Below are 24,721 nucleotides of genomic sequence, written 5' to 3' on the forward strand. Positions count from 1 at the left end.
TGGAGCCTCCTTGGGATTCTGTGTCTCCTCCTCTCTCTGCCCCTCCCATGCTCATGCTCTCTCTCTCTGTCTCTCAATAATAAATAAACACTAAAAAAAAGTTAAAAAAAAAAAAAAGAATTTTCTAGTTGGGGCACCTATCTGGCTCAGTCGGTAGATCTTGATCTTGGGATTGTAAATGCGAGCCCCACGTTAGGTGTAGAGATTACTTAAAAATGAAATCTAGGGGCGCCTGGATGGCTCAGTCGGTTGAGCATCCGACTTCGGCTCAGGTCATGATCTCGCAGTTTGTGAGTTCAAGCCCCGTGTCAGGCTCTGTGCTGGCAGCTCGGAGCCTGGAGCCTGTTTCGGATTCTGTGTCTCCCTCTCTCTCTCTCCAACCCTCCCCCGTTCATGCTCTCTCTGTCTCAAAAATAAATAAACGTCAAAAAATTTTAAATTTGAAAAAAAAATGAAATCTAAAAAAAAATTAAAAAGAATCTTCTCCTTAATGGCACTCTTCTAGATAGAAGATGCAAAGATAATAAAAATATTGTCCCTGACTTCAATGTAATACTGAATATTGAACTAATAAACTTAATGTCTATTTACTTCTACCAAGTAGAAGAGGGTTCTCTCTTACCTCCCTATTTAATATATTTGAATATTTGCCTTGGAATGTGTAAAACTTCTAAAAAAATAATAGTATATTGATTTCAGTGTTTTGGCAGAAGTACTCCAGGAATAAATAATTTATCATTCTTGGCTAAGGGTTTAAAAACCCAATCTCTGCAAGAGCCCATGTTGATTTACATAAAACAACCTTCTACTTTTGTACACTAGCTCTTTCTTCTCTCTACCCTGATTTTACTCGCAGTTTCCACTTGGTAAAAGCTGGCTGAAAGGCCACAAATTTTCTTAAGGAAATAACTACTGGAGAATATAATGAATATTTATAATGCCTTGACTAATTTGAGAATCTCTGACTCTGCTTTCCATATAATATAATAACTGGTTATTTAAAAAGATGATTTTGGAGGGACATGTCAAAAGACTCTGTGGCCTTCTGATATGACAACATCATTTCCGGCCAAAGGAAAAATAAAATAAGCCCAATTTGAGGGAAATCCTACAAAATAATGGGTTACGTTCTTTAAAAATGTCAGTCATGAAAGACAAAGAATGACTAAGGAACTGTTCTAGATTAAAGGAGACTCAAAAGACAGGACACCTGAACAGAACACGTGCTGCTGGATTAGTAGAATGTAGACCAAGAAAAATGCTGTGTTTTGTTTTTTTGTTTTTTTTTAGAGAACGAGCGAGTACAAGCTGAGGAAAGGGGCAGAAAGAGAGAAAGAGAGAAAAAATCTTGGCTCAGTGCACAGCCCAACACGGGGCTCAATCCCACAATACTGGGATTATGACCTATGCCACAATCAAGAGCTGGATGCTCTTGATGGCAACTGACTGAGCTACGCAGGTGCCCCTCTTTTTACTATTTTTCAACATCTCTGAAATGAAAAGAAAATGATTTTTCTTAATTCTACTATGTAATATTTTGCAAACCTCCAACTCCCCCACCCCATGTTGCCCTTATATGCATAGAGTTCCAGAACATGGACTGCTGATCTTAATTATTATTCTTCTATTCAAAAACTAAAAGGCAAAATTTATGTATCACTTAACATACATCCACACAATACATCACCAGCCGCAAGATAAGAATTGTCAAGCTGTTTGTACCACAAAGATGATAAGCAAATGAAGCATGTAGTACTCTAATAGACATAAGCCAGGAAGTAGAAAAGCAGACACCCGTTTTTATGAGGTAGCAAAAGGTACAGCTACACAATAAAAAAGATTTACATTAACTCTCTGGGTCTTGTCTTTAATGATTTTCAAACAGTCAATCTGCAGAAACTACTCTGACATCTAATTTACAAAACTATGCAGCAATTCAAAATATCTGAAAACCAGAAATAAAACTTTAAACCACGGTACCTTGTGAACCAAAGTTTTGTGCTTTGGGGTTTTTAGGTAGTGTCCCTTAGAATTGAGGCTGCTACAGAACATGTTAGCATGAGAATTAGCCAGAGCAGTTTGTGTGCCCAACAGGCTGTTTGTAGGTCAGTCTGTCCCTTCACCTCTATTTGCTTCTACATAACAGAGCAATGGTGTTTGGAAAAAAGCAGATTATAGGCAGAAGTACTGATTGGTATTTTGGTTTTGGGGGAGCCCACAGAAACAGAGTCACTGTTTCCCCTCTGAATTACTTCTAAAAAAAGTCTGGGTCATTCTTGTGACTCCTGCTATCAAATTGGCTTAGATGGTAACAAAGATAGATTTTGGTATGAAAGTAAAATAAAAACTTTTGGCTCAGACAGCAATGACTAGAATATTTCTTTGGCTCTGGTCAAGTTAATTAAATGGAATCCCCAGGAAAAGAAAGGCAGACATTTCAATCTGGCTTTAATTTCTCTCCTTTTGTCCTCTTACTCATTACACAGGGCTATTACCGAAAATGAAAGACATCACACTGAATGTGAAATCAGCATCTTTTTTTTTAAATTTAGAGTTTGTAATTGTGGAGTGTTGCACTTGGTGGTCTGTCCTCTGGTCTGCTTCCCTTCGTTTTTTAACTACAGAGGTGGGGTCATCTCCATTTCCAAGACACATTTGCCCCACAGATCTGTCCCCTATTTCTCATATCTCTGAGGACAGCAGTCATCACACTCATGGCAGGGATTTTGAGCTCAGTAGTTCAGAGGCCCTCAGACAAACTACAAACTGTGACGAAGGGTGTGGAGTCTCTCATTTGTACAGACTGGATTTGTCACACATGTACCAAGTCAAGAATTCCAGATAAAGTGCTTCAGCCTTCACCTTCAGATAATGAAAAATATGGCGGGAATCTATAGCACCCTCATAAGCTGCATATTGTTACCAGACTAAAAAGTAGAAAAAGATGTCCATATTGGGAAAAAGATATACTAAAGATGCTTGGGTTAGAAAAAGCACATATTCCTCAAGTTCATAACACTAGCCCTTCAGGTAATGCAAAACTGAAAGTGGTTAAACATTTGATAAGAATCAAGTCCCTGAGGTTGCCACAAGGACTTCCAGCAGAGGAGGACACGTATGACACAGGCCTCAAGAACACTGGGGAATTAGTAATGTGGTGGCATCTAAACCCTATAGATCAGGAAGCAGTCAAGTCCCAATGCCAGAGCAATTTCATTTTTAAAAACATAAATCATTTTTACTTAAAGAAAGTGTAAGGGGCGCCTGGGTGGCTCCATTGGTTAGGGTCTGACTTATGGTTTGTCATGATCTCATGGTTTGTGAGTTTGAGCCCTACATCGGGTTCTGTGCTGACAGCTCAGAGCCTGGAACCTGCTTCAGATTCTGTTTCTCCCTCTCTCGCTCCTCTCTCGCTTTGTCCCTTCCCTGCTCACACTCTATCTCTCTCTCAAAAAAAAAAAAAAAAAAAAAAAAAAAAAAAAACATTAAAAAATTATTTTTAAAGATAGTGTGAAAGTGTTTTCATTAAAATATATTTTAAATACTAAAAAAAGGTTTATAATTGCAAAAGGATTACTAAATAAAATCCAAGAAAAGTTAAATAAGAGTTTAAAGAAGAGTTAATGCCTATCCTTCTCAAACTATTCTGAAACACAGAAAAGGAAGGAAAGCTTTCAGTGTTTCCATTCTGTTAGGCCTGTGTTATCCTGGTATCAAAGCCAGGCAAAAACACTACAAAGCAAGAAAATTACAGACCAACATCCCTGGTGAACATAGATGCATAAAATCAACAAAATATTACCACACCAAACATATTAAAAGCATGACACACCATGATTAAGTAGACCTTACTCCAGGGATGCAAAGATGGTTCAATATCCACAAATCAAAGTAATATACCACATTAACAAAACTGATAAAAATCATATGATCATCTCAACAAATGCAGAAAAAGCATTTCACAAAATTCAACATTCGTTTATGATAAAAACTCTCAACAAAGTGGGTACAGAGGGAACACACTACAATCTAATAAAGACTAGATAGGACAAAACCAAAGCTAACATCATACTCAATGATGAAAAGCTGAAAGCTTTTCCACTAAGATCAAGAACAAGCTTTGTACGATAATTTGAAATCTGGGATTTCAAACCTCTAGCTTTGTTGTTCTTTCTCAAGATTGCTTTGGCTATTTATTAGTGGTCTTTTGTGGTTCCATACTAATTTCAGGGTTATTTGTCCTACTTCTGTGAAAAATACTATTGTTATTTTGATAGGGATTACATTGGATCTGTAGATTGCTTTGGGTAGTATAGACATTTTGACAATATTAAGTCTTCTATGAACACATGAATCCATGAGCACTGCATATCTTTCCATGTATTTGAGTTTCTTCAATTTCTTTCTTTAGTGTCTTATGGTTTTCAGAATACAGGTCTTTTACCTCCTTGGTTAAATTTATTCCTGGGGTTTTTTGTTTTTAAGATGTATTTGTGAATGGGATTGCTTTCTCTTTTTTTTTAAGTTTATTTATTTATTTATTTATAATTTATTTCAGGAGAGAAAGCATGAGTGAGGGAGGGGCAGGGGGAGGGAGAGAGAAAGACAGAGAGAGAGAGAGAGAGAGAGAGGGAGAGGGAGAGAAAATGAATGAATGAATGAATGAATGAATGAATGAATGAATCTCAAGCAGGCTCTGCATTGTCAGCATGGAGCCCAATGTGGGGCTCAAACTCATAAATGTGAGATCATGACCTGAGCCCAAATTGTATGCTTAACCAACTGCACCACTAGGGGGGCCCCAAGTTTGTTTATTTTGAGAGAGAGAGTGCACATGCCTGTTTTAACCAGGTGGGGGGAGGGAGAGGTGGGGGGGAGGGAGGGAGAGAGAGAAAGAATGAATCCCAGCAGGTTCCAGGCTGTCATCACAGAGCCCAATATGATGGGGCTTGAACTTACAAACCTTGAGAGCACGACCTGAGCCAAAATCAAGAGTCGGACACTTAACTTACTGAGCCACCCAGACGCTCCCAAATATTCCTAACACAGCATTTCTTTTTATACAGTTCACTGCAACCTAGATTTGTTTATAAAGTTTAACTTACATATATTAAAATGAGACAAATACAAATAAATTATGTATGCTAATAAAATTTTTATAAGCAACAGCTTATGTGACCCAGCTTTACCTCTCACATGAATGAAGCATATATCTTGTGCAAATTAAAGTACATACTTACATGAATATAATGTATGTGTGTGTGTGTGTATAAATTACATCTCTCCCTTTCCTAAAATAATACAGGGTTGGCTAATTAGGAAATTACTATATGGCTTTCCTAAAGCTGATATCTCAAAAGGAATCTATAAGACAAAGAGATTTATGGGATGAAATAAAGGTGGTCAGGCCACATTACCCTGATAATGCCTTTCTTTGAACTCAGTAAAAGCTCTTCTTAGAGTTGCATTTTATTAACACAAAATGACATCATTTACCCTGGACTTCCCATTTCCCAAAGCATATACTGCTTGCATTTACTTGCCTGTGAAGACTGTAGTAGGGGTGCACCAGAATACCTTTTGAAAACACTAATCAAGGTTCCTTACCCAACACTATTTCCTTGTCGTCTCCACATATTTTTCTTCTACCAACTCAGTGAGACATTTGGAAAAGAATGAAAAAGAAAAGAAATACACAACAGGGAAAGAAATACACAGGAAAAGAAATACACAACAGGGCTTAGAAAACAAGAGTCACTACTGTGGCTTCTCAGTTTCAAATTTAGGCTTTTAAAATCCAGAGAAAAGGAAAAAATTTTAAAGTATCTTTGAGTTATGATAGGTTTCTGGGTTTCTAAAGGCTTAGAGTTTCTGCAATAAGACATGGACTGAGAAAAGAATAGATGAAGAACCAATCCTACATGACGACAGAGGTTTGCTGGGGAAGCAAGGAGAGGAAGTCGAGTAAACAAGAGTTGTAATAGTTAAACTGGCCACTTTCTTAACCTTTTAACATTTTCCTATAAAGAAAAAATATAGATGACATCATACTAGCCACACTTAGTTATAAGCTCTTTATTACTTACCATACTTACCAAAAACTATCTCATATCATTAAATGCATATGCACATCATTTTTAATATACTTCAAATTACTGTACTTGTGACATAGTGTAATTTAAACCTCCAGGTTAGTTTGCATTACAAACAGAACATACAGTAAACATGTGAGCCTAATCAGTCATCCTCTTTCCCAATTAATTTTTAAATTTTTAACTTTTTTCTTGTTCTTAACATTTTTCCCTAGCTGCATGCCCAGATATTCAAATCAATGACCAGCTGTGTCTCCAAACTTAAAATAACCACATCAACCAGTAGCTGTCCTCATATTAGGATTGTTATTTGTATAATGGTCCCTTATTGACCTGGAAACCCCTTTCCTTTCTTTCTGTAACAGAACCCAATTATTTTTAGGAAACTTCTATTCCTCATTGCATGCAGTCTTGGTAACAGCATCAGTCAAGGTGTCTTCCCCTCCCTAGATCTAAGTTAGACTAATCAACTCTATCTCCTGGAAATGTAAATCTTGAGCAGAGTGCTACAAAAACATTGGGAATCTATTAATTTCAATGACTTAACTTCAGAAGGATATAGGATAGTTCCTGCTACTTGTATTGTAACAAAGTATAACCTGAAAGTGGTAGCTCCCAAATTTAAGAAAAAAATTGAAAAACTTTTCTGGAGGTCTGGCTACCAGATACCAATGATTACCCTTCTACTACATAATGGCTGAAAAACAACAGCAAAATGACTGGAGAAAAGACTGCCTGCTTTTCAGAGTGACCCAGTAGAGAAATTCCATGACCTTTATGCACCGTGACTTTAATGCACTTGTAGATCAGAAAGACCTACAGTCATAGTCCAGCTCCGTCACCTATTAGCTATATAACCCTGCATAACTTGCTTACTAACCTCTTAGAGGTGGGTTTTTTCACCCACTTTTAGGGTATTATGTGTAAACTGGAGATAAATCATGTAAGATATCTAATAATATATCTGACAAACAAAAAATCAATAAACATGAGCTATTGTTTCTGCTCAAATATTCTGGCATTTAAAACTTCATCATGCTGCATTATATTACTCATTTGTATTACTCATGTGGCAATATTCTTAACCCAAAGATTGACAAAATGACAAAGAAGGGGGGAAAATGTCTTACAAACTTCAACAATAAGCTCTTCTACAATTATATACTGGGCAAAAATCCTGTAGATTTAATAGGTAACTTAATTCACCATGCCTAGCTGGTATGGACACAGAAACAAATTTCTAAAATCAATCTATGGTCAATAACCAATCTTTCCATGAAATGGGCATTTTGTTATTCAAATACACCAACAATATTTCATGGGTCAACACTAAACTCCTCAGTAAACAGGAAAGATTCTCCAATCAATAAACTGTTAACTGGGTTGCAGTTTTCTTGCAAAAATAACTTTACTGATAAGAAGTTCCTTGTCTTGTTTATTTTTTCCCCAGATGCAGAACTTTTTAAAATCCATACATCCCTCTGTATATACCCCATTAGCAGTCCCTCTCCAATCTTTTCTACCCCTAAGCCCCTAGCAACCACGAATATACTTTCGGTCTACATGGATTTGCCTATTTGGCATTTCATATAAATGGAATCGTACAATATGTAGTCTTTGGTACTTGGGTTCTTTCATTTAGCATAATGTTTTCAAGGTTCACCCATGTTGCAGCATGTATCTGTACTTCATTACTTATTATTAGTATTGCATCATATGGATATACCTCATTTTATTTATCCATTAATCCACTGGTGGACCTTTAGATTGTTTCTTCCTTTTGGTTATTATGAAACATGCTTCTATAAACAGTTATATAAAAAAAATTCATACATACCTATGTAAACAAAAATTCATTTACTAATATCTGAAATCTAAGTAAAAAAGTTACTAGTCTTTTTTCAATAAATGATGCTAGGACAACTGGCTATCCACATACAAAAGAATAATAAAGCTGGACCTGTTCCCTCACACCATATATAAAAATTAACTCAAAACAGATCATAGGCCTAAATGTAAGAGCTAAAACTATAAAACTCTTAAAAGAAAACATAGAAGTAAATGCTTGTAACCTTGGGTTAGGCAATCAGTGGCTTTGCAAATAAAACACCCAAGCCCAAGTGACAGAAGTAACAAATAAACTAGACTACATCAGAATTTAAAAAAATCCTTCCCACCTAGAAGTGAGACGCTGTTATATATCTGATATCTAACAACAACAAAACAATATTTACATTGTTCTTGGCACATTGGACATTGTTCTTGGCACTTTACACATATTAGCTCATTTAATCCTCACAACAACCCCATGAAATAGGTAATACTCCATTTCATAAATTAAAAAAACAAAACAGAAAGTTAAAGGATATACCTAAGGTCAAACACATACTAAGTAGTTAACAGGGATTCAAATTTAAGCAGTTTGATTCCAAAGGCATTTCTTACCACTATGTAACACTGCCTAAATATAGTTGTATGGTTAGTTTGACTGCTATGTATAAGATAATGCGGACACACTTCTGAGGAGGTAAGGACTCTTAGGTAGTGCCTTCTCCCAAAACACTTATGCACGTTGCACTTTGCTTTCAGACAATACAATCCTACCCTTCACCATTTTTATCCCTCTTTGTCTCTGGTTACAGACAACTTGTCCTGTATTACTTAAAATGCTGAAATGAAAAACTGTTGCAATAGCGATCATGGGCACTTCTCTGCTACCACCACTCATGTCCCTATGCTTTAGCAGGGGTCTACGACAATAACACATCCCATTCTCATTGTCAGGTTGCTCCAGATTCATTTTAAGGCCTTAGGAAGCCTACCTTTACCCCAGGGAGAGCTAACTGCCTCTCCCGGTATATACTTAGAAACTGGTCTTCAAACTTTTTTGACTGTGGCCCACAGCAAGAAACATCTCTCACTGACATAGTGAGAAGTGTTCCCAAGTAAAACCAAAGTTTAGTATACTTACTTTGTGGAAAACAAATACAATCATACTTTACTTTCTATTTTCCTTTTATTTTACTGGTCACAACGCAGTTGATTTCATGACCACATATTAAAATGTGCAATTTGACAAACACTGAACTAAAATACAGACGTTAATAAAATTACACCTGAAACTGAGCTTAATAGTAAATTTCAGTCACACATGGTCAGCAGCCTAAGTCTCTTCTCAAAGGGGAATAGCCAAATAATAGTTTTGGATGAAAAAGTAGGCATATATTTATTTACTAAGACTATCATTATCTCTAGAGTCAATCTCAAAGATGTGGGAGCTGTCATCCCTGGCATTTATAGTCATAATGCAGACTACTGTCCTATCATACAAACAAAACATACACACTTTTTATTAATTATGAAAGAAGGCAGCAGAAATCCAAAATTCTACATATTCTGACTATCCAGTTTCTTCTGTATATTAAGTACAGGAAGTCTAGTCCTCATTGTGCTTTTTTTTTCCTTCCCTCTGTGACCCTACTGATAAGAAATGGTCATCCTGGTGAGGGAGGGGAAAGTAAATGTAAGTTGATAGTGGAAGTTCCAGAATGTTAGCAGACTCCCACATGAAAGATTAAAAAGGTAATGGCAAGCACAGTACTAAGTTCTTAGTAGTTGGTCAATTAAATGCCTGCTAGATAAATGAATAAAGTATATACTCTTGATATTTGTTCTGCCATCCACGGTCATATTTATTTGTGATCTATTTAAACTACAAAGATTTGGTAATTAAAACCAAATTCTAGGGGTGCCTGGGTGACTCAGTCGGTTAGGCATCCAACTTCGGTTCAGGTCATGATCTCACGGTCAGTGAGTTCGAGCCCGTGTCGGGCTCTGTGCTGACAGCTCAGAGCCTGGAGCCTGTTTCGGATTCTGTGTCTCCCTCTCTCTCTCTGATCCTCCCCCGTTCATGCTCTGTCTCTCTCTGTCTCAAAAATAAATAAATATTAAAAAAAAATTAAAAAAAAATTCTAAAGCTGAACAGAGCAAGCAGCAATGCTGAATCCATTACCCAATTCACTGTTTTCTCCTCTGTTCCATTGCCATCCCAAAGTAAAAAGTCACATCCTTACATAGAGATGATAAAGTGGATATTAAGACAAATGTATAATTGGAAACAAATTCCATGTTCATTTATTATCTATGAATGTAAGATAATTTGTACATTACATAAATAAAAAGATTTAGGAAATCTGCTTTCTTAAATGGCAAGACGAGTAAACAGAAAATTAATCTTTTTGATTTAATTAAGGTTGTAATGGACTACAAAAACTTACAAATTAAACATGTTTATTTAAAAAAAATTTTTTAATATAACTTAAACCACCAGTCTCCTGTGGCTTTGTGTAGGCACAAAGCAGAGACCTCAATGCCAGGAAAATAGCCAAAATTATAAACCTAATCTATGTGGCAGGAGATCTGCTCACATTTTGAAATCTTGACACACAAAGCATTTCTGACTTAATGACAAGCCATGAGATATTAAAGTGTCAGTTATTTTTAGAAAATAGAGCTAAAGATAGTAATATGAAACAGATTTTATTGAAGGTTTTAAATTCAGATACTGTAAGCAAAATAAATTTAAAGATTAGGCTTTGTTTTGGGGCACCTGGGTGGCTCAGTTGGTTAAGCGTCTGACTCTTGATTTTGGCTTAGGTCATGATCTCCTGGTTCGGGGAGTTCAAGAGTTTGAGCCTCGGAAAGTGCTTGGCATTCTCTCTCCCCTTCTCTCTCTGCCCCTCCCCCGCTCCCCTGCTCCGGTGCTCACTCTCAAAATAAATAAATAGACTTTAAAAGAAAAAAAAAGATAGGCTTTGTTTTTATACTGTTATTTTAGAATACAAAGAGTTTCTGACATCAAATAAAGAATATTTGTTCTTTTAATTTACACTTATTAGATGAATTAATTTGTAGGAAGAGATTTAATTTTCTAGTTGGCTAAAAGAAGTAATGGAAGTATAATAAGGATCTGGATCCTAAAATCATTTTACAAAGAGCCCCAGGGCAGTAAAAATACCATCTAACACCTGGAATTCCAAATAATGTGTAAAAACAGCTAACTAATGATACGTTTTAGAGGAAATAAAAATGATCAAACTCATATATCATAATAGTATATATAAAAGTAACAAAAAGCCTTACTCAAATACATTTCTGAGCTAATGAATATCAAGAAATAATTTCAGGTAGAAACTAAGGCCCCCCCAATTTTTATTTTAGGCCCCACTCTTTGAGCTTTAAGATTATTATTAGTCTGGCATTCAAGCTCTCCGAGGCTCTGGCACTCTTCTGCCTAGCTATACTACCCCCTTTACTGACCCGCTGATAAAACAAAACTTATCAGGGAACAACATACTAGGCAATTTACACCCATTAGAGCATTTATTCATTCTATCCTCTCTACTAGGAATGTTGTATCAAATTCTCATGGGTACCTGAAAACTTGGCCTACTTTGATAGCACTTGTCAAAACAGACTGATCTCTTCCTCCCCTAAAATCCCACAAACCATGTACTTTAAACCATTCACTAGAAATGCATTAATTTCCTTGGGGTTTGTTTCTTTGTTTTTAAACTTGGGAAGTTTTCTTATGACTATGCCAGGCTCCAAATGGCAAGTATTACAGGGATATACATAGTGAGAAGCAATATTTCCTCAAATTTGAGAGTACGAACCAAATTATCTGGATTGAATCCTGACTTCTCTTTCTTATTTCTTTACCTCAGTCTTGTCAACAGGAAAATGGGGATTATAACAGTACCTGAGTGACAAGTCTGTGATGAGGATTAAAGAATTTGTTACATGTGAATGAACTGATATACCTAAAGCACCTACAAAAGTATCTGGCAAACAGCAAATTCTATACTAAGTATTAGCTATTATTAATATTACTATTACTACCACCATCATTCTCCACAGCACGTGGTAGTGCTATATATATACACAAGAACTCAATAAATAATTGAATAAAACAATTAATATTCAAATAAGTTTTAAAGGTCCCTCATAGAGTAAATGGAGGCTCAAGGCCCGAAAGATAAAATCCAGAAGAAAGGCCTGGTAGATTTCAGAGAAGAATTCAACTCACCAAACTACTTAGACTTCATGAACAAATTAAGAAAAAGTCAAAGTATTGGGGTGTCTGGGGGGCTCAGACAGTGAAGCATCCGAAAGGCTCAGGTCATGATCTCACAGTTCATGAGTTTGAGCCCCCCCCACCCCACCCCGACGGGCTCTGTGCTGACAGCTGGGAGCCTGCTTTTGATTTTCTCTCTCTCTCTCTGCCCCTCCCCTCTTCTACCCTCTCACCCCCCCTCTCAAAAATAAATATTTTTAAAAAAGAAAAAGAAAAGGTCAAAGTATTGAAAAACTAACAATTCAAATGAACCAAGTTTTTTATTTTTTTTTCCTGATAAAAATAGAAGAGACATTTTATGAAAAAACTTGATAGTTTCTGTATGGGAAATTTTCTGTATAGGAAATTTATCTTAAAAATGGCTATTTCTAAAATGCCATCTTAATTTCTAATCTATCAACAATATGTTAATTCTATGTTTAATCTACTTACATTTCTAGTCTCTATATTACCAACTTAAGTAGGAAGCTTCATCAGTTACCATCTCACCTTGAAAAGTAGAACTGAATTTTATTTACTCCACAAAGGTAATCCCTAACTCTAGCACTCAGAGATTCAGTTACAGATTCATGTTTACTTTATTAATATCCTTCACAATGTTATACTTTGATTATCTGCCTCTTCATTCTTTATCAGCCTAAAGAGATATTTCTTTTTTTTATTAAAAAAATTTTTTTTTTTAACGTTTTATTTATTTTTGAGACAGAGAGAGACAGAGCATGAACAGGGGAGGGGCAGAGAGAGAGAGAGAGACACAGAATCAGAAGCAGGCTCCAGGCTCTGAGCCATCAGCCCAGAGCCCCAAGCGGGGCTCGAACTCACGGACCGCGAGATCATGACCTGAGCTGAAGTCGGACGCTTAACCGCCTGAGCCACCCAGGCACCCCAAGAGATATTTCTAGTCATTGTAATTTTGTCTTCACAGGAAAGCTAATTCAGTTTTCTTCATTTATGCTAGCTGCCTGTTTCTACGTCTCCAGTTCCTTTGTGTTGACCCATGGCTACAATAGGTCATAAATTATAGGAAAACAAATAACCTCTTATCCATAAATATCAGGATGCCACAGTATGGTCAAGTGAGCCTAATAACTGACTGAACAATGTTACTTTCAAACAACACTGGCTTATTAGAGCAAGTCTCAACAAGGGATAAGGAACCTATCTGGGCTGACAAGAGGGTGCCTGATTTAGACCTTAAGCAAGATTCCTAAAAGACTATATATGAAAATAGAAGAGAAACAAAAAGCTTATGTTTTTAGCAATAACCACATCAATAACCATGCTTTACTCTCACATAAGCTTTGGCTAATTTCTTATTATTTGCATATCTCATACAGAGATGAAGTCCATCATAAGTTCAGTCAAAGACTGTCAAGCTTAACACTGGGAATTTAGATTTCCCAAGCCCAGGTTTTCTGGTTTATCATCATCAGCAAACAGATGTTGTAATAGCTCAGAGAAAACACAGTTTGTCTTGTTTTACAGTTTAATTACTGATTAGCAAATACCGTGACATTTGAACAGTCACCATTCATTCACATTGCTTCCTGTTTAAAGAAATCCTTACCAGAAGAGGGATGACAAAAACATAGGAAAAAGGAGGGTTTATGAACACATTAAAAATTGGGGGGGGGGGGGGGGAGAACTTCTGGGTGGTAGGATTGAGAAATTTTTATTTTCTTTTTTATGCTTTCAGATATTCCCCCCCCAAATTAAAATATGTATACATATATATGTATACAATTTTATGGAAAACAACTTTGTAAGAGAAAGTATACCATATGTTAACATGATCTTCATATAGTTTTTCTCAAAATCTAAAAAGTTAGCTTTTACTAACAGAATACTACAATATATTCAATGTTACAACTGTTCAGAGCCTAAAATAGTGTCTAGTTGACACAATACAACCAATAAATATTTGTTGAATATCTTAACATTTTCTAATCCTAATGGAACTTCTTACTAAAAAAAACAAAGTATTACCAGAATACAAACTGTATTTTAACTAAAACAGGTGAAATAAGCTCAGGAAAATCATAACTTCCTTATTTGCTTCATAAATAAAAGTTTGGGTTAACCCATAATGAGCTTATAATATCTCATACAGTAGTAATTCCAATTAATGTGGCTCATAAATGAAATCATCTAGCTAAGAGATTTTTCTTAAGGTTCAATTCTTTTCTAGAACAACTACTACCAACCAGTCTAATTTTAGAATAGTTTAAGAAAAAATTTAAACGACAGTTTTATTAACATGTAATCAGTTTTACGAAGACCCAGGCATGAATGCTGGGTGCTTTTCTGGTTTTTATAAACTAGTGACTATTATATTTTCTGATGTGTAACAATACCCTAAATGTTTTTATAATATCAATTTTTATAAAATACCCGTAGGAGACAATGCAGTTAATGTTAATCAGCTAGAATACATATTAAATGAAAAATATTAATATATAAAAATTTGTTCATCTTTATTGCCATCTTAAGGTGTTCTAAAATGCAGAGAGAGCTTTTACTATAAATTTACTTTGTTGTGGCAAAATCTACATGGTAACTGGCAGCAGCTGAAACATACAGGTGCACAGGCACACACTCGATTTCTCTGTGTAAATTAAAGGAAACACGTAAGTTTTCCAAAGGGAAGAAAAACATTACTTTTTAGGTGCTAACATGACTCCAGTTAGCTATAAAAGCGGATTAATGCATTTTCGCAGTTAAATAGAGAGAGGATTTTCACACAGAAGATGGAGTCGGAGTCCCAGTCCGATGTGCTCTGAAGCAGTACTAATCTGCACAGAGAAAACAATCAGGGACGACTACAGAGCCATTCAGAAGCCTGCATTTGCTCCTTACTAACATTCCAGGGCAACTAAACAACACACTACAATATATAAAGGACATTCCAAAACCTGTTTAAACTACAGAACCACCCAGCCACATGCAAAACATACCAACAGAGGATTCACAGCAAGGGGATGGTATTACCTCTTTTATGTAATTCCCTCAAGGGAATACAGTCTCCTCCCCCGTCATAAGGCAAATAGGGATCGGAAGAAGCATCCATGATTAGAATTTTTATAAAGAAGAAGAAAAAGAAAAAGAAAAGCTCGCTAGCTTAAGAAAACACTGGCATTTTTTCCACCCCTGCACCAGCGGGCGAGGGAGATGCCATATTTGATGAGGGTTAGAACTGTATGTAGTTCGACTCGCTGAAGCAACTGGGTTCTTCCACAGTGGATGATGTCATCAAAGGGAAATTATTGCAGCCTGGTTGCTAGTGGCTACAATCTAGCAAGGCTTAGAGGCGGAACAGCCTTCTTAATCAGGTCCTGCTACGTATGATGATGACTAAGCTCCAAGTGTAACAGACAAAACTGGTTTGAGAATTTTAAAGCTCTCACCATGCAGCTTCTAGAACATCAGTGGCAACTATAGTAAAACAATAGAAACATTATTTCATTTTCATTTTAAAATAAATATAAGGGAAACCAAATATTTAATACAGAGATGTGAAAGGGAAATACTGGATGGAGACAATGCCTCTTTTCAATTCTAATGTAGAAAAATGAGAGAAACACACTAGTAAGATTGCAATACTTTATAATATAAATGTACTAATTTTTATGTACATACCAAAGCCCTCAAGAGACTTTGTTTTAAAAGTCTATTCTTAATTATCTAAACTGTACTACAGACCTCTATTGTGGATTAAAAATTTAGTAACTGAACAGCTGAAGTGTTTTATCTCACTAATCCCCTCCAGCAGCCTCTTGTTTCCTTCCTTCAAGGAACTAGCTAATAAGACATTCTAGCTTTTGAGTAGAAAACATACTAAATAACTTAGCTATTATTTGTGGAAACTATGCAAAAAGATTTACTAGATAGGAATTTTTCTTTCTTCCTACTTTTCCTACCTCACAAAGATTTGTGCTTCAAAAAAAGGCTTTTAGTAAAATGTGTCTCCAAAATGTATTCCAATTGTCTCTTTGCTAAAAATTTTCATGGAATTCAGAAATAAAGTAACTCTTCGTTTCAAACTGTCATTCCAAAATAAAAAAGCTGATGCTCGTTTAATATGAGTTTACATTTTTACAGCTCTCTCTGAGGTGATTCCTCTAGACTAAGAGATTCTCCTGAAGTAGCTATGTTGCTGCAGTGCCACTAAATAAACATGTGCTGTCGATGAGAACAATTCCACACGACGAAGAGGGTCTGTAAAATTTATTTTCCTAAGTATTGAATGAGCCAACCTTTAAGGTCCACTCCTAGTCAAGACATTTATATGAGAAATGGGTTTAGAGAAAGAAAGGAACGATTCAGATGGCAGTAAAGAGAAAGGACTAATTCTATTTGTCCAGTACATTAAGTTATTCAAGATCCTTTTTAAAATTAGGTTAAAGTTTTATATTTCAAAAAGTGTGAACCTCAGAAAGCTAGCTCTTCTTATAAAAGCTTACCTGAGATTTAGGAAAAAGGAATATGGGAAAGGCATATAGTCTACAATAAAGACTACACTAGGAATATCTATCTAATTCTGATTACAACTATTAACATTTATCATAAGACTGTGGGTCTTTTTTTGTTTTGTGTATTTTTCAAATTCTCCTAGATTTTTTTTTAAGCAAGGAAAGCTTTGACAAAGAGCTGACTTTACTAAATTAACCAATGTAAGTTTCTTCCTCCGTGGTCTTTTGGTATGTATATTCTACTGTTATAAGACTTTAAAAATATATATATATGCTATACAGCATTTATGAATAACTTAGTTTTTATGATATTCTTCTACACCTTTCAGAGAAAATGAAAATTTATCTGTAAGTTTTCCTGGTATTTGTAGGCACTCTCTTAACTTGTTTTTCCTGATTTACAACTTGGTCTAAAAGGAAAAGTGAAAATTATAACTAGCTAGCAATAACTAGAGGAGGAAGAATACCTTCCCTATAAAATATATTGACCATGTTGCATAAGTAAAGTTTTGTAGCATAAACATAATCTCAACTGTTTTTAAAGAACAAAACTTATGTATATCTAACACATAACTGTATTTGTACAGAGTGAAGTCTAGAATAAGAAATTGTATTTGTACAGCGTTAAGTCTAGAATGAGACACGCCAAACTCTTAGTAATTGTTATTACTGAGGAAGGAAAGAGATAGAAGTGGGGGAGGTTAATGATACATTTGGTTTTTACTATATATAGTTCCACACGGTTTTACTTTTTAGACAAATACATTACTTATTACTGAAATTTTTAATTATACTACTTTTGTAATAATAAATCTGAAAGCTGAAAAAATTTTCAAAAGTAATCAAATCTCATGCTTAAGAGATCCATGGCTGCCACTTTTGCTTAAAAGAATGACTACTCAAGCTAAAGTGCTTTTCAACTGTACTTTAGAAAAGGACAAAGTAGATGGGAAGGTGTGGCAAAAGAGGACTTTGACACAGAGTCGGTTATTGTCAGTTTAAGAAACTGAATTACAGTTAGCATGGAGCTCAAGTGGAAAGAGAAGAAAAGACAAATTTAAGAATTCGAAGGCACAACTCGGGGCGGGGGAGTTCCATAAGGGGACAATGCTCCAGATGGAACCTCTGAAGAATAAACACACTAAAATGGTAGCACAAAAATGAACTTAAAAATTCAGAAGGGGAAGATATTTCTACTCCCAAATGCACCCTCAATTCTAACCTCAGCCTTGATGTGGGATTCTAGATAAACCACAACCTCTCTGAGATGTGTAAATCAGGGAGGCAGAATAGATGACTATAGTATTCTAACCACACATATATAACTACATATATAATTGACTATAGTACTACAATGTTCAATCTTTAAGTCCCTTCTAACATATATGATCCAAGAAATCTACAACATTAGATTTACAGTCAGGAAAAATATACTCAGGAAAAAAGAAAAAAGGAAGTGGGGAGACCTATACAGAATTAAAACAATAGGTGCCTCAGTGGCTCAGTTGGTTGAAAAGCCAACACTTGATTTTGGCTCAGGTCACGATCCCAGGGTTCTGAGATCAAGCCCTGCAGCGGACTCCACGTTGAGTGTGGAACCTGCTTAAAATTCTCTTCGTCTCTCTGCCTCTGCCCCTCTCCTCCCTTGCATGCTTCTCTTTCTCTTTCTCTAAAAGTAAAAAAAAAAAAAAAAAAAAAAAAAAAATACAGGTGCGTGGGTGGCCCAGTCAGTTGAGCATCCAACTCTTGATTTTGGCTCAGGTCATGGTCTACGGCTTATGAGACTGACCCCATGTAGGGCTCTGCACTGATGGCATGGAGTCTGCTTCGGATTCTCTCTCCTCTCTCTCTGTGGCCCTCCCCTGAACGCTCCCCCACCTCGAAATAAACAAACATTTTTTTAAAAATAAAATTAAATAATAAAAAAACAAGTATTAAAAGATAAATCAATTTCAAAGTACAAATTTTTATGAAACAACTGAAGAAATGAGAAATAAGCAAGATATGTGAGTTTAAGCAACTATATTTTAGATGTAATAATGATGAGGGAGCCAAAGAAGCTGAGGGCAAAGCACAAGTTAACCACCTTCCCCCCACCCTTCCACCCCGGCCCCAACCCCCAGGTAGGATATATGTGATATTCCTCAGGCACTCCAGGCTGCCCAAGAACAAAGGAAAAGGAAAAATAAATGGTTAACTGATAGAGATTACAGTCAAGCAGGACAGAAGTTTCCATCAATTTGCAATGATTTTAACGATTTACAAGAAAAAAAGGCAATCTCCAGAAGCCTACAGACTCAGTTTCCTGCAGCCCTAACATCACCCTCCCCTCCACGGTGATGTGGGGAACAAAGGCAAGAAGAAAATGTAGATAAAATAAATTCCTTATAACCTGTAGCCCATTGACAAATACTTGAGATAGGCAGAGTAAAACATTCCTCCAGGAACTTCCTATTGTTCTTATGTTAATGCTTTGCTAGAAGGAAAAATAACTTGAGCTCAACAATAGCAAAGCCTCCAGTGTCTTTAGCATATGAAAATCCTTTTGGGATTTGGGGCCTTTACCAATGCCCCAACTCCCAGATAAATAATCAGTCATTCCTCATAACCCCAGTGCAGCTCTTCCTGCCCAAGGGTCCTGTCCTCATGCTTTAATTACCTCTTTGCACCTAAGACATCTCAAGAATTCTTTCTTGTCCGTCAGCTACAGATCCCCTCAAAACCTCACCAATAATAGCCTATAAAAGAATTCTTATCTTTTAGGGATAATGAAATACATTAACTGTGTAATAGTTAAAACAGGTAAAAACAGATTTTATTCAAGACTACTGCAAAAGGGGAAAAGAGATCTCAATACAGAATTTGCCTCAATTCCCAATATAACAAGAAAAAGCGGGAATTCACAACCAAGGAGAAGGGGTGGGGGTTTTCAGTGGATAGAAAAATAATTATTAAGAGGAAACACCTAGGGTAAGAGAGATTCTCACTAAGCAGACCTAACAGGATTCTGGCTGAAGGCAGCCCTGGGTGATAGGACATCACCTGGAAGGTAGTGAGGGATGTGGAACTCCAGGGTGTTGAGGGTACAGGATTCTGACTAAGCCAACTTGACAGGATTACTGCCCAAACTGAGCAATACAAAAACAAGACAACATAAGACCAACAGTTGAGACTTGGTTGGGAAGAGAATTCAAATGAGCCTGACTAAAGTTTGATCAGGGTGAGACTCTATCACAGTGTATCTATCTAAAATAATATAAGGTTTCCAATTTATTTCAAAATTATAGAAAGTAGTAAAAAAACAAAATTAGCCATGAATTGACAATTATTTAAGTCTTGAGAACAAAAAGCACACAATCTCTTCCCTGTACCTTTGTATATGTTCTAAATTTTCTATAAGATGCTTTTTAATGAAATGCTTATAAATCACTTATGAGATAAACATTAACAAAAAATTACATCCTTGAATCCTCAAACTAAATTATTATTATCAGAAGTGTCAGATTAACTTTAGTTTATATTCTATTACGTATAGCTGCTATACATTTACATTTGACACACTATTGGCATTCAACTTTAACTTGTATTGTCAATTGTCCTCCCTGAGCAAAAATATCAAAGGGGGAAAAAAAGATAGAGAGAGATAGCAAAGCTTTCAAGAAAGACAATCAATTCAAGCTATACAGATAGCTGCAAAGTTACTGCAACACAAAAGAAAGAGGACCTGGAAATTCTTCAGAAATGACACACCAGAAAATAAACAAAAAACACAAAATGGTTTTGCAATATTCAACCTCACAAACATAAACGTTTCAGTTCTCAACATGGCTGTCTGATTACTCAAATAATGTATCATAAGATTAAAAACATGAAAACATCATACAATGATCACTTTTTCAAAATCGGAACCAAAAACAGCCAATAATTTTAATGCCTAAGCAATTCCTTTTCAAGAAATGTGTCAAATATTTTCATGCATGTACACAAACTGGTACAAAGACTGAATAAAAGACTATTTTAAGAGTTCTAAGTTTTAGAAATACTGAAATGCAAATATAACAATATTATATTAAGTGTAAATATACTAAAATGCTCCAATTAAAACATAAGCATGGGCCACTTGGGTGGCTCAGTCAGTTAAGCATCTAACTCGATTTTAAACCAGGTCAAGATACCACAGTTCCTGGTTCGAGTCCCGTAGTTGGGCTCCACACCTTACATTGGGAGTGCCTGCTTGGGATCCTCTCTCTCTGCCCCTCCCCAACTCGTGCATGCTCTCTCTCTCTCTCAAAATAAACTTAAAAAAAAAAAAAGATAAAACTATCTAATTGGATTTTTTAAAGCCAACTATATAATTATGAGAGTATCAGCTAAAACATACCAATGCAGAAAGGCTGAAAGTAAAGGATTAAAAGAATAGAGCATGTGATCCCTAATCCAAAGAAATCCGGGGAGCTATATTATATCAAAGGACATTTTAAAGAAAATTGGAAATAGATAGAGGTACTTCAAAGTAAGGTGGTTCAATTCACCAGGAAGATGTAACTTACTAACATGAAATCAAAGTATATAGAGCAAAAATTTACAGAATGACAAGTGGTAGATTAGTCTACAAACACAGTGAAAATTTTTAATACATCACTGTCAAATACCTACAGAAATAAACAAGGAGAAAAATCAATAGGGAAACTAGAGACTTCAAAGGTAAAGTACCAAATTTTACCTGATGGACGCATAGAGAAAAACATTAACCAAACACTTCACATTATACACTTTTCTATAACATGGGTGGAACACTGACAAAAATAGACTTTTTACTGGTCCACAATGCAAGCCTCAAAAAATTTCAATACACTGATAAGACACAATGTATATTCTTTGACAACAATGTTCTAAGTCAATTTGAAACAACCAGAAATTCCTCATATGTTTGGAAATCATGAACTATATTTCTAAATAACCTGTAAGTCAAAATAGGTATCACTGTGGAAGTTAGAAATGATTTTTAATTTGTGATAATGATAATGAAGGCATATGACATGGTGATAAAAACTGTACTGGGAGAGACATTTAGAGCTTTAAATGTATTCACCTGAACAGAAGAAGCTTAAAATTAAGAGGCTAACCTTATTTCAAGAAGCTAGGGGGAAAAATACAGCAAAATAAACCCAAAGAAAGTAGAACAAAATATGATCAGAAATTAATAAAGCAGAAAAATACAAATAGAAAAACGCAACAAAGGCAAAGCTAGTTCATTGGAAAGACTAATGACTGATGAATCTGCAGTGACAATGATTAATAAGGTGAAATGGGAAAGAGGATAAGGAAGGGGAAAGGAGGGAAGAACTCTCTCAATGACAGCACAAATAACCATGATCAGGAAGAAAAAGAAGACAAGACTATGGAAACTGCAGGCAATCAAATGACTTTAAGCCTTTTTAAATTTTTTAAAAAGAAGGTAAATTTTGAAAAAAAATACAACTTACCAAACTAATCTAGAAAGAAACAAAATCAGAATAGTGCTATTAACTATTAAAGAATTTGAAATATTAATTTAAAACCTTCCTATAAAGAAAATTCTAAGCCTAGAGTTTCTTTGGCAAATTCTACCAATATTTAGGAAGAAATAATGCCCTCCTTTTATAAACACTTCAGAGACTGGAAGAAGGGGCCATCATTTACAACTCACTTTATAAGGGAAATAGAATCTTAATACCAAAATGAGAACAGTATGAGAAAGGAAAGCTACCAGCAATCTGTTATGAACAGATGCAAAAATCCTAAACAAAAGTAAACCAAATCCAGCAATTTGTACATTAAAAAAAAAAATCCAAAAGAATACACTAAAATATCAATGATCTAATTGAGTCCATACAAGGAATGTAAGTTGATTTAAGCATCTGAAAATCAACTGTTTATTAATAGATAAAAAGGAGATATAAATCAAATGATCATCTCAAAAAACGGAAGGAAAATGACAAATTCAACAACCAATCATGATTTTACATTGTGTACTCTTTAAAAAAATTTGTTTTTGACGTTTATTCATTTTTGAGAGACAGAGCATGAGTGGGGAAGGAGCGGAAAGAGAGGGAGACACAGAATCCGAAGCAGGCTCCAGGTGCTCAGCTGTCAGCACAGAGCCTGAGACGTGGGGCTTGAACTCACGAACTGCAAGATCATGACCTGAGCCAAAGTCGGACATTCAACTGACTGAGCCACCCAGGCACCCATACATTGTGTACTCTTAAATCAACTAGGAATAGATGTTAACCTGTTTAATCTAATGAGAGATAACACAAAAATCCAAATTAGCATCATACTTAAATTTGGAGGTGAATACTTAATGGTGAAACTTCAGGATTAAAACAAGACAAAAGACACTGGCAATCACTATTTCCATACAACAGTGTACCAGAGGCTAGAGGTCCTAGCCAGTGCAATCAAGCAAGGGGAAAGGAAAGGAGAACACTATAAAGATTAGCAAGAAACAACATGGTCATTATTTGCCAATGGTATGACTATAATCTTAAAAGACATCACAGGGGTGCCTGGATGGTTTGGCTGGTTAAGTGTCCGACTCTTAATTTTGGCTCAGGTCATCATCTCACAGTTTGTGAGATCAGGTCCCATGTTGGGTTCTGCACTGACAGCAAGGAGACTGCATGGGATTCTCTCTCTCCCTCTCTTTGCCCCTCAATTCATTCTCTCTCTCTCAAAAAGAAGGCTGGACAAATAAATCATGACAATTAGAGTTAAAAATCAATATTCAAAAAACTAAATTTCAAAATATACCAGCAGACAGAATATATTTTTTAAAATGTTTATTTTTGAGAGAGCATGAGCAAGGGAGGGGCAGAGAGAAAAGGAGACAGAGGATCCAAAGCAGGCTCTGTGCTGACAGCATTGAGCCCAACTGAGGTGGGGAGGGGTTCAAACTCAAACTGTGAGATCATGACTTAAGCCGAAGTTGGACACTCAACCGACTGAGCCAGCCAGGTGCCCCCAGCAAATAGAATATTAAAATAAAAACAGCATTAAATAGCAGTAATATTAAAAAAGAAAATCCAGGAACGAGTGTAGCAAATAAACACAAAAGTCACTAGGAATGACTAAAACCTCATTGGAAAACATTTAAAAAGACTCAAGTATACAGAGAAGTATACCATGTTCATGAGTTAGATTCAAACTGATCTACAGACTCAAGTAAATGCCAATCAAAAACCTGAGGATTTACCTCCATTTTACCTTAGTCTATACTTTCTAGCAAGTTCTTCTTTCTAGCTTACCTTTCAACTCAGACAAAAGACCCAAAGAGCAAACCATCCTGTGATGGGAACTGAAACTACCCCTCAAGGAATAACAACTGCCCTGACACCAGCAAGACCCCTCATAATTGACATGAAGGCAATGACTGATCTGACCTTTACTGCCCACCTGCTTATACCCACCAACCTTTGTCCCCACATTTTCCTTATATAAACCTAGAAGTATTTTCAGCACTTTGGAGACAGTCTTTGAAATGCTAGTCCGTTGTCTTCCCAGTGTTGCCTCGCTGAAATAAACTCCTTTCTTGTTTCACCATCACTGGTCTGTCTCTGAATTATGTCAGCAGTGAGTGGCCAAACCTGGTCTATTTGGAAACTCTGGAGCCAGGTGCTCTTGCACCCTGTTACAAACCCAGCAGGCTTTTTTTTTTTTTTTTTTATGACAAATCATGCTAAAATTTACCTGGAAATAAAAACGCCCAAGAATAAACAAGACAATCTTAACAATAAAGTGAGAGTATATGCTTTACCAGATACTGAGACCATTTTAATCACAGTAACATTATAAACAGAATGCTTTTGGCATAAAGCTAAAACAAAACAAAGCCACTCACACAGAACTAAGAGTCAAGAAATAGATCCTCCTATATATGAACCTTAATATATTCTTAGGGGTGGCCCTACAGAAGAATAGATAAAAAATGATTTTCTTAGTAACTGGCATTAGGACAGCTGGTTGTGTATATGGACAAAAAA

The 24,721-nt window shown here is 35.9% G+C and overlaps 1 protein-coding gene and 1 pseudogene across 4 annotated transcripts in view; one reads left to right on the forward strand and one right to left on the reverse strand.

Annotated features, from left to right (window-relative positions):
- CLCN3 (chloride voltage-gated channel 3) overlaps positions 1-24,721 on the reverse strand; it is a 95,708-nt gene that overhangs the window by 40,979 nt on the left and 30,008 nt on the right. Inside the window, exon 1 of one of the 4 annotated variants that reach the window (XM_027068780.2) lies at positions 15,217-16,161. The exons of 2 other annotated variants lie outside the window; for them this stretch is intronic. In XM_027068780.2, the coding sequence (XP_026924581.1) occupies positions 15,217-15,295 (79 nt within the window). In that variant the 5' untranslated portion in view covers positions 15,296-16,161. Of the gene's footprint in view, positions 1-15,216; positions 16,162-24,721 lie in introns of those variants that run through there. One more of the 4 variants, XM_027068789.2, reaches the window with a different exon arrangement.
- LOC128314418 (39S ribosomal protein L30, mitochondrial-like) lies at positions 2,626-3,398 on the forward strand (annotated as a pseudogene).

This window comes from Acinonyx jubatus, chromosome B1 (assembly GCF_027475565.1).
Source record: "Acinonyx jubatus isolate Ajub_Pintada_27869175 chromosome B1, VMU_Ajub_asm_v1.0, whole genome shotgun sequence".
NCBI classification, from domain to species: domain Eukaryota; kingdom Metazoa; phylum Chordata; class Mammalia; order Carnivora; family Felidae; genus Acinonyx; species Acinonyx jubatus.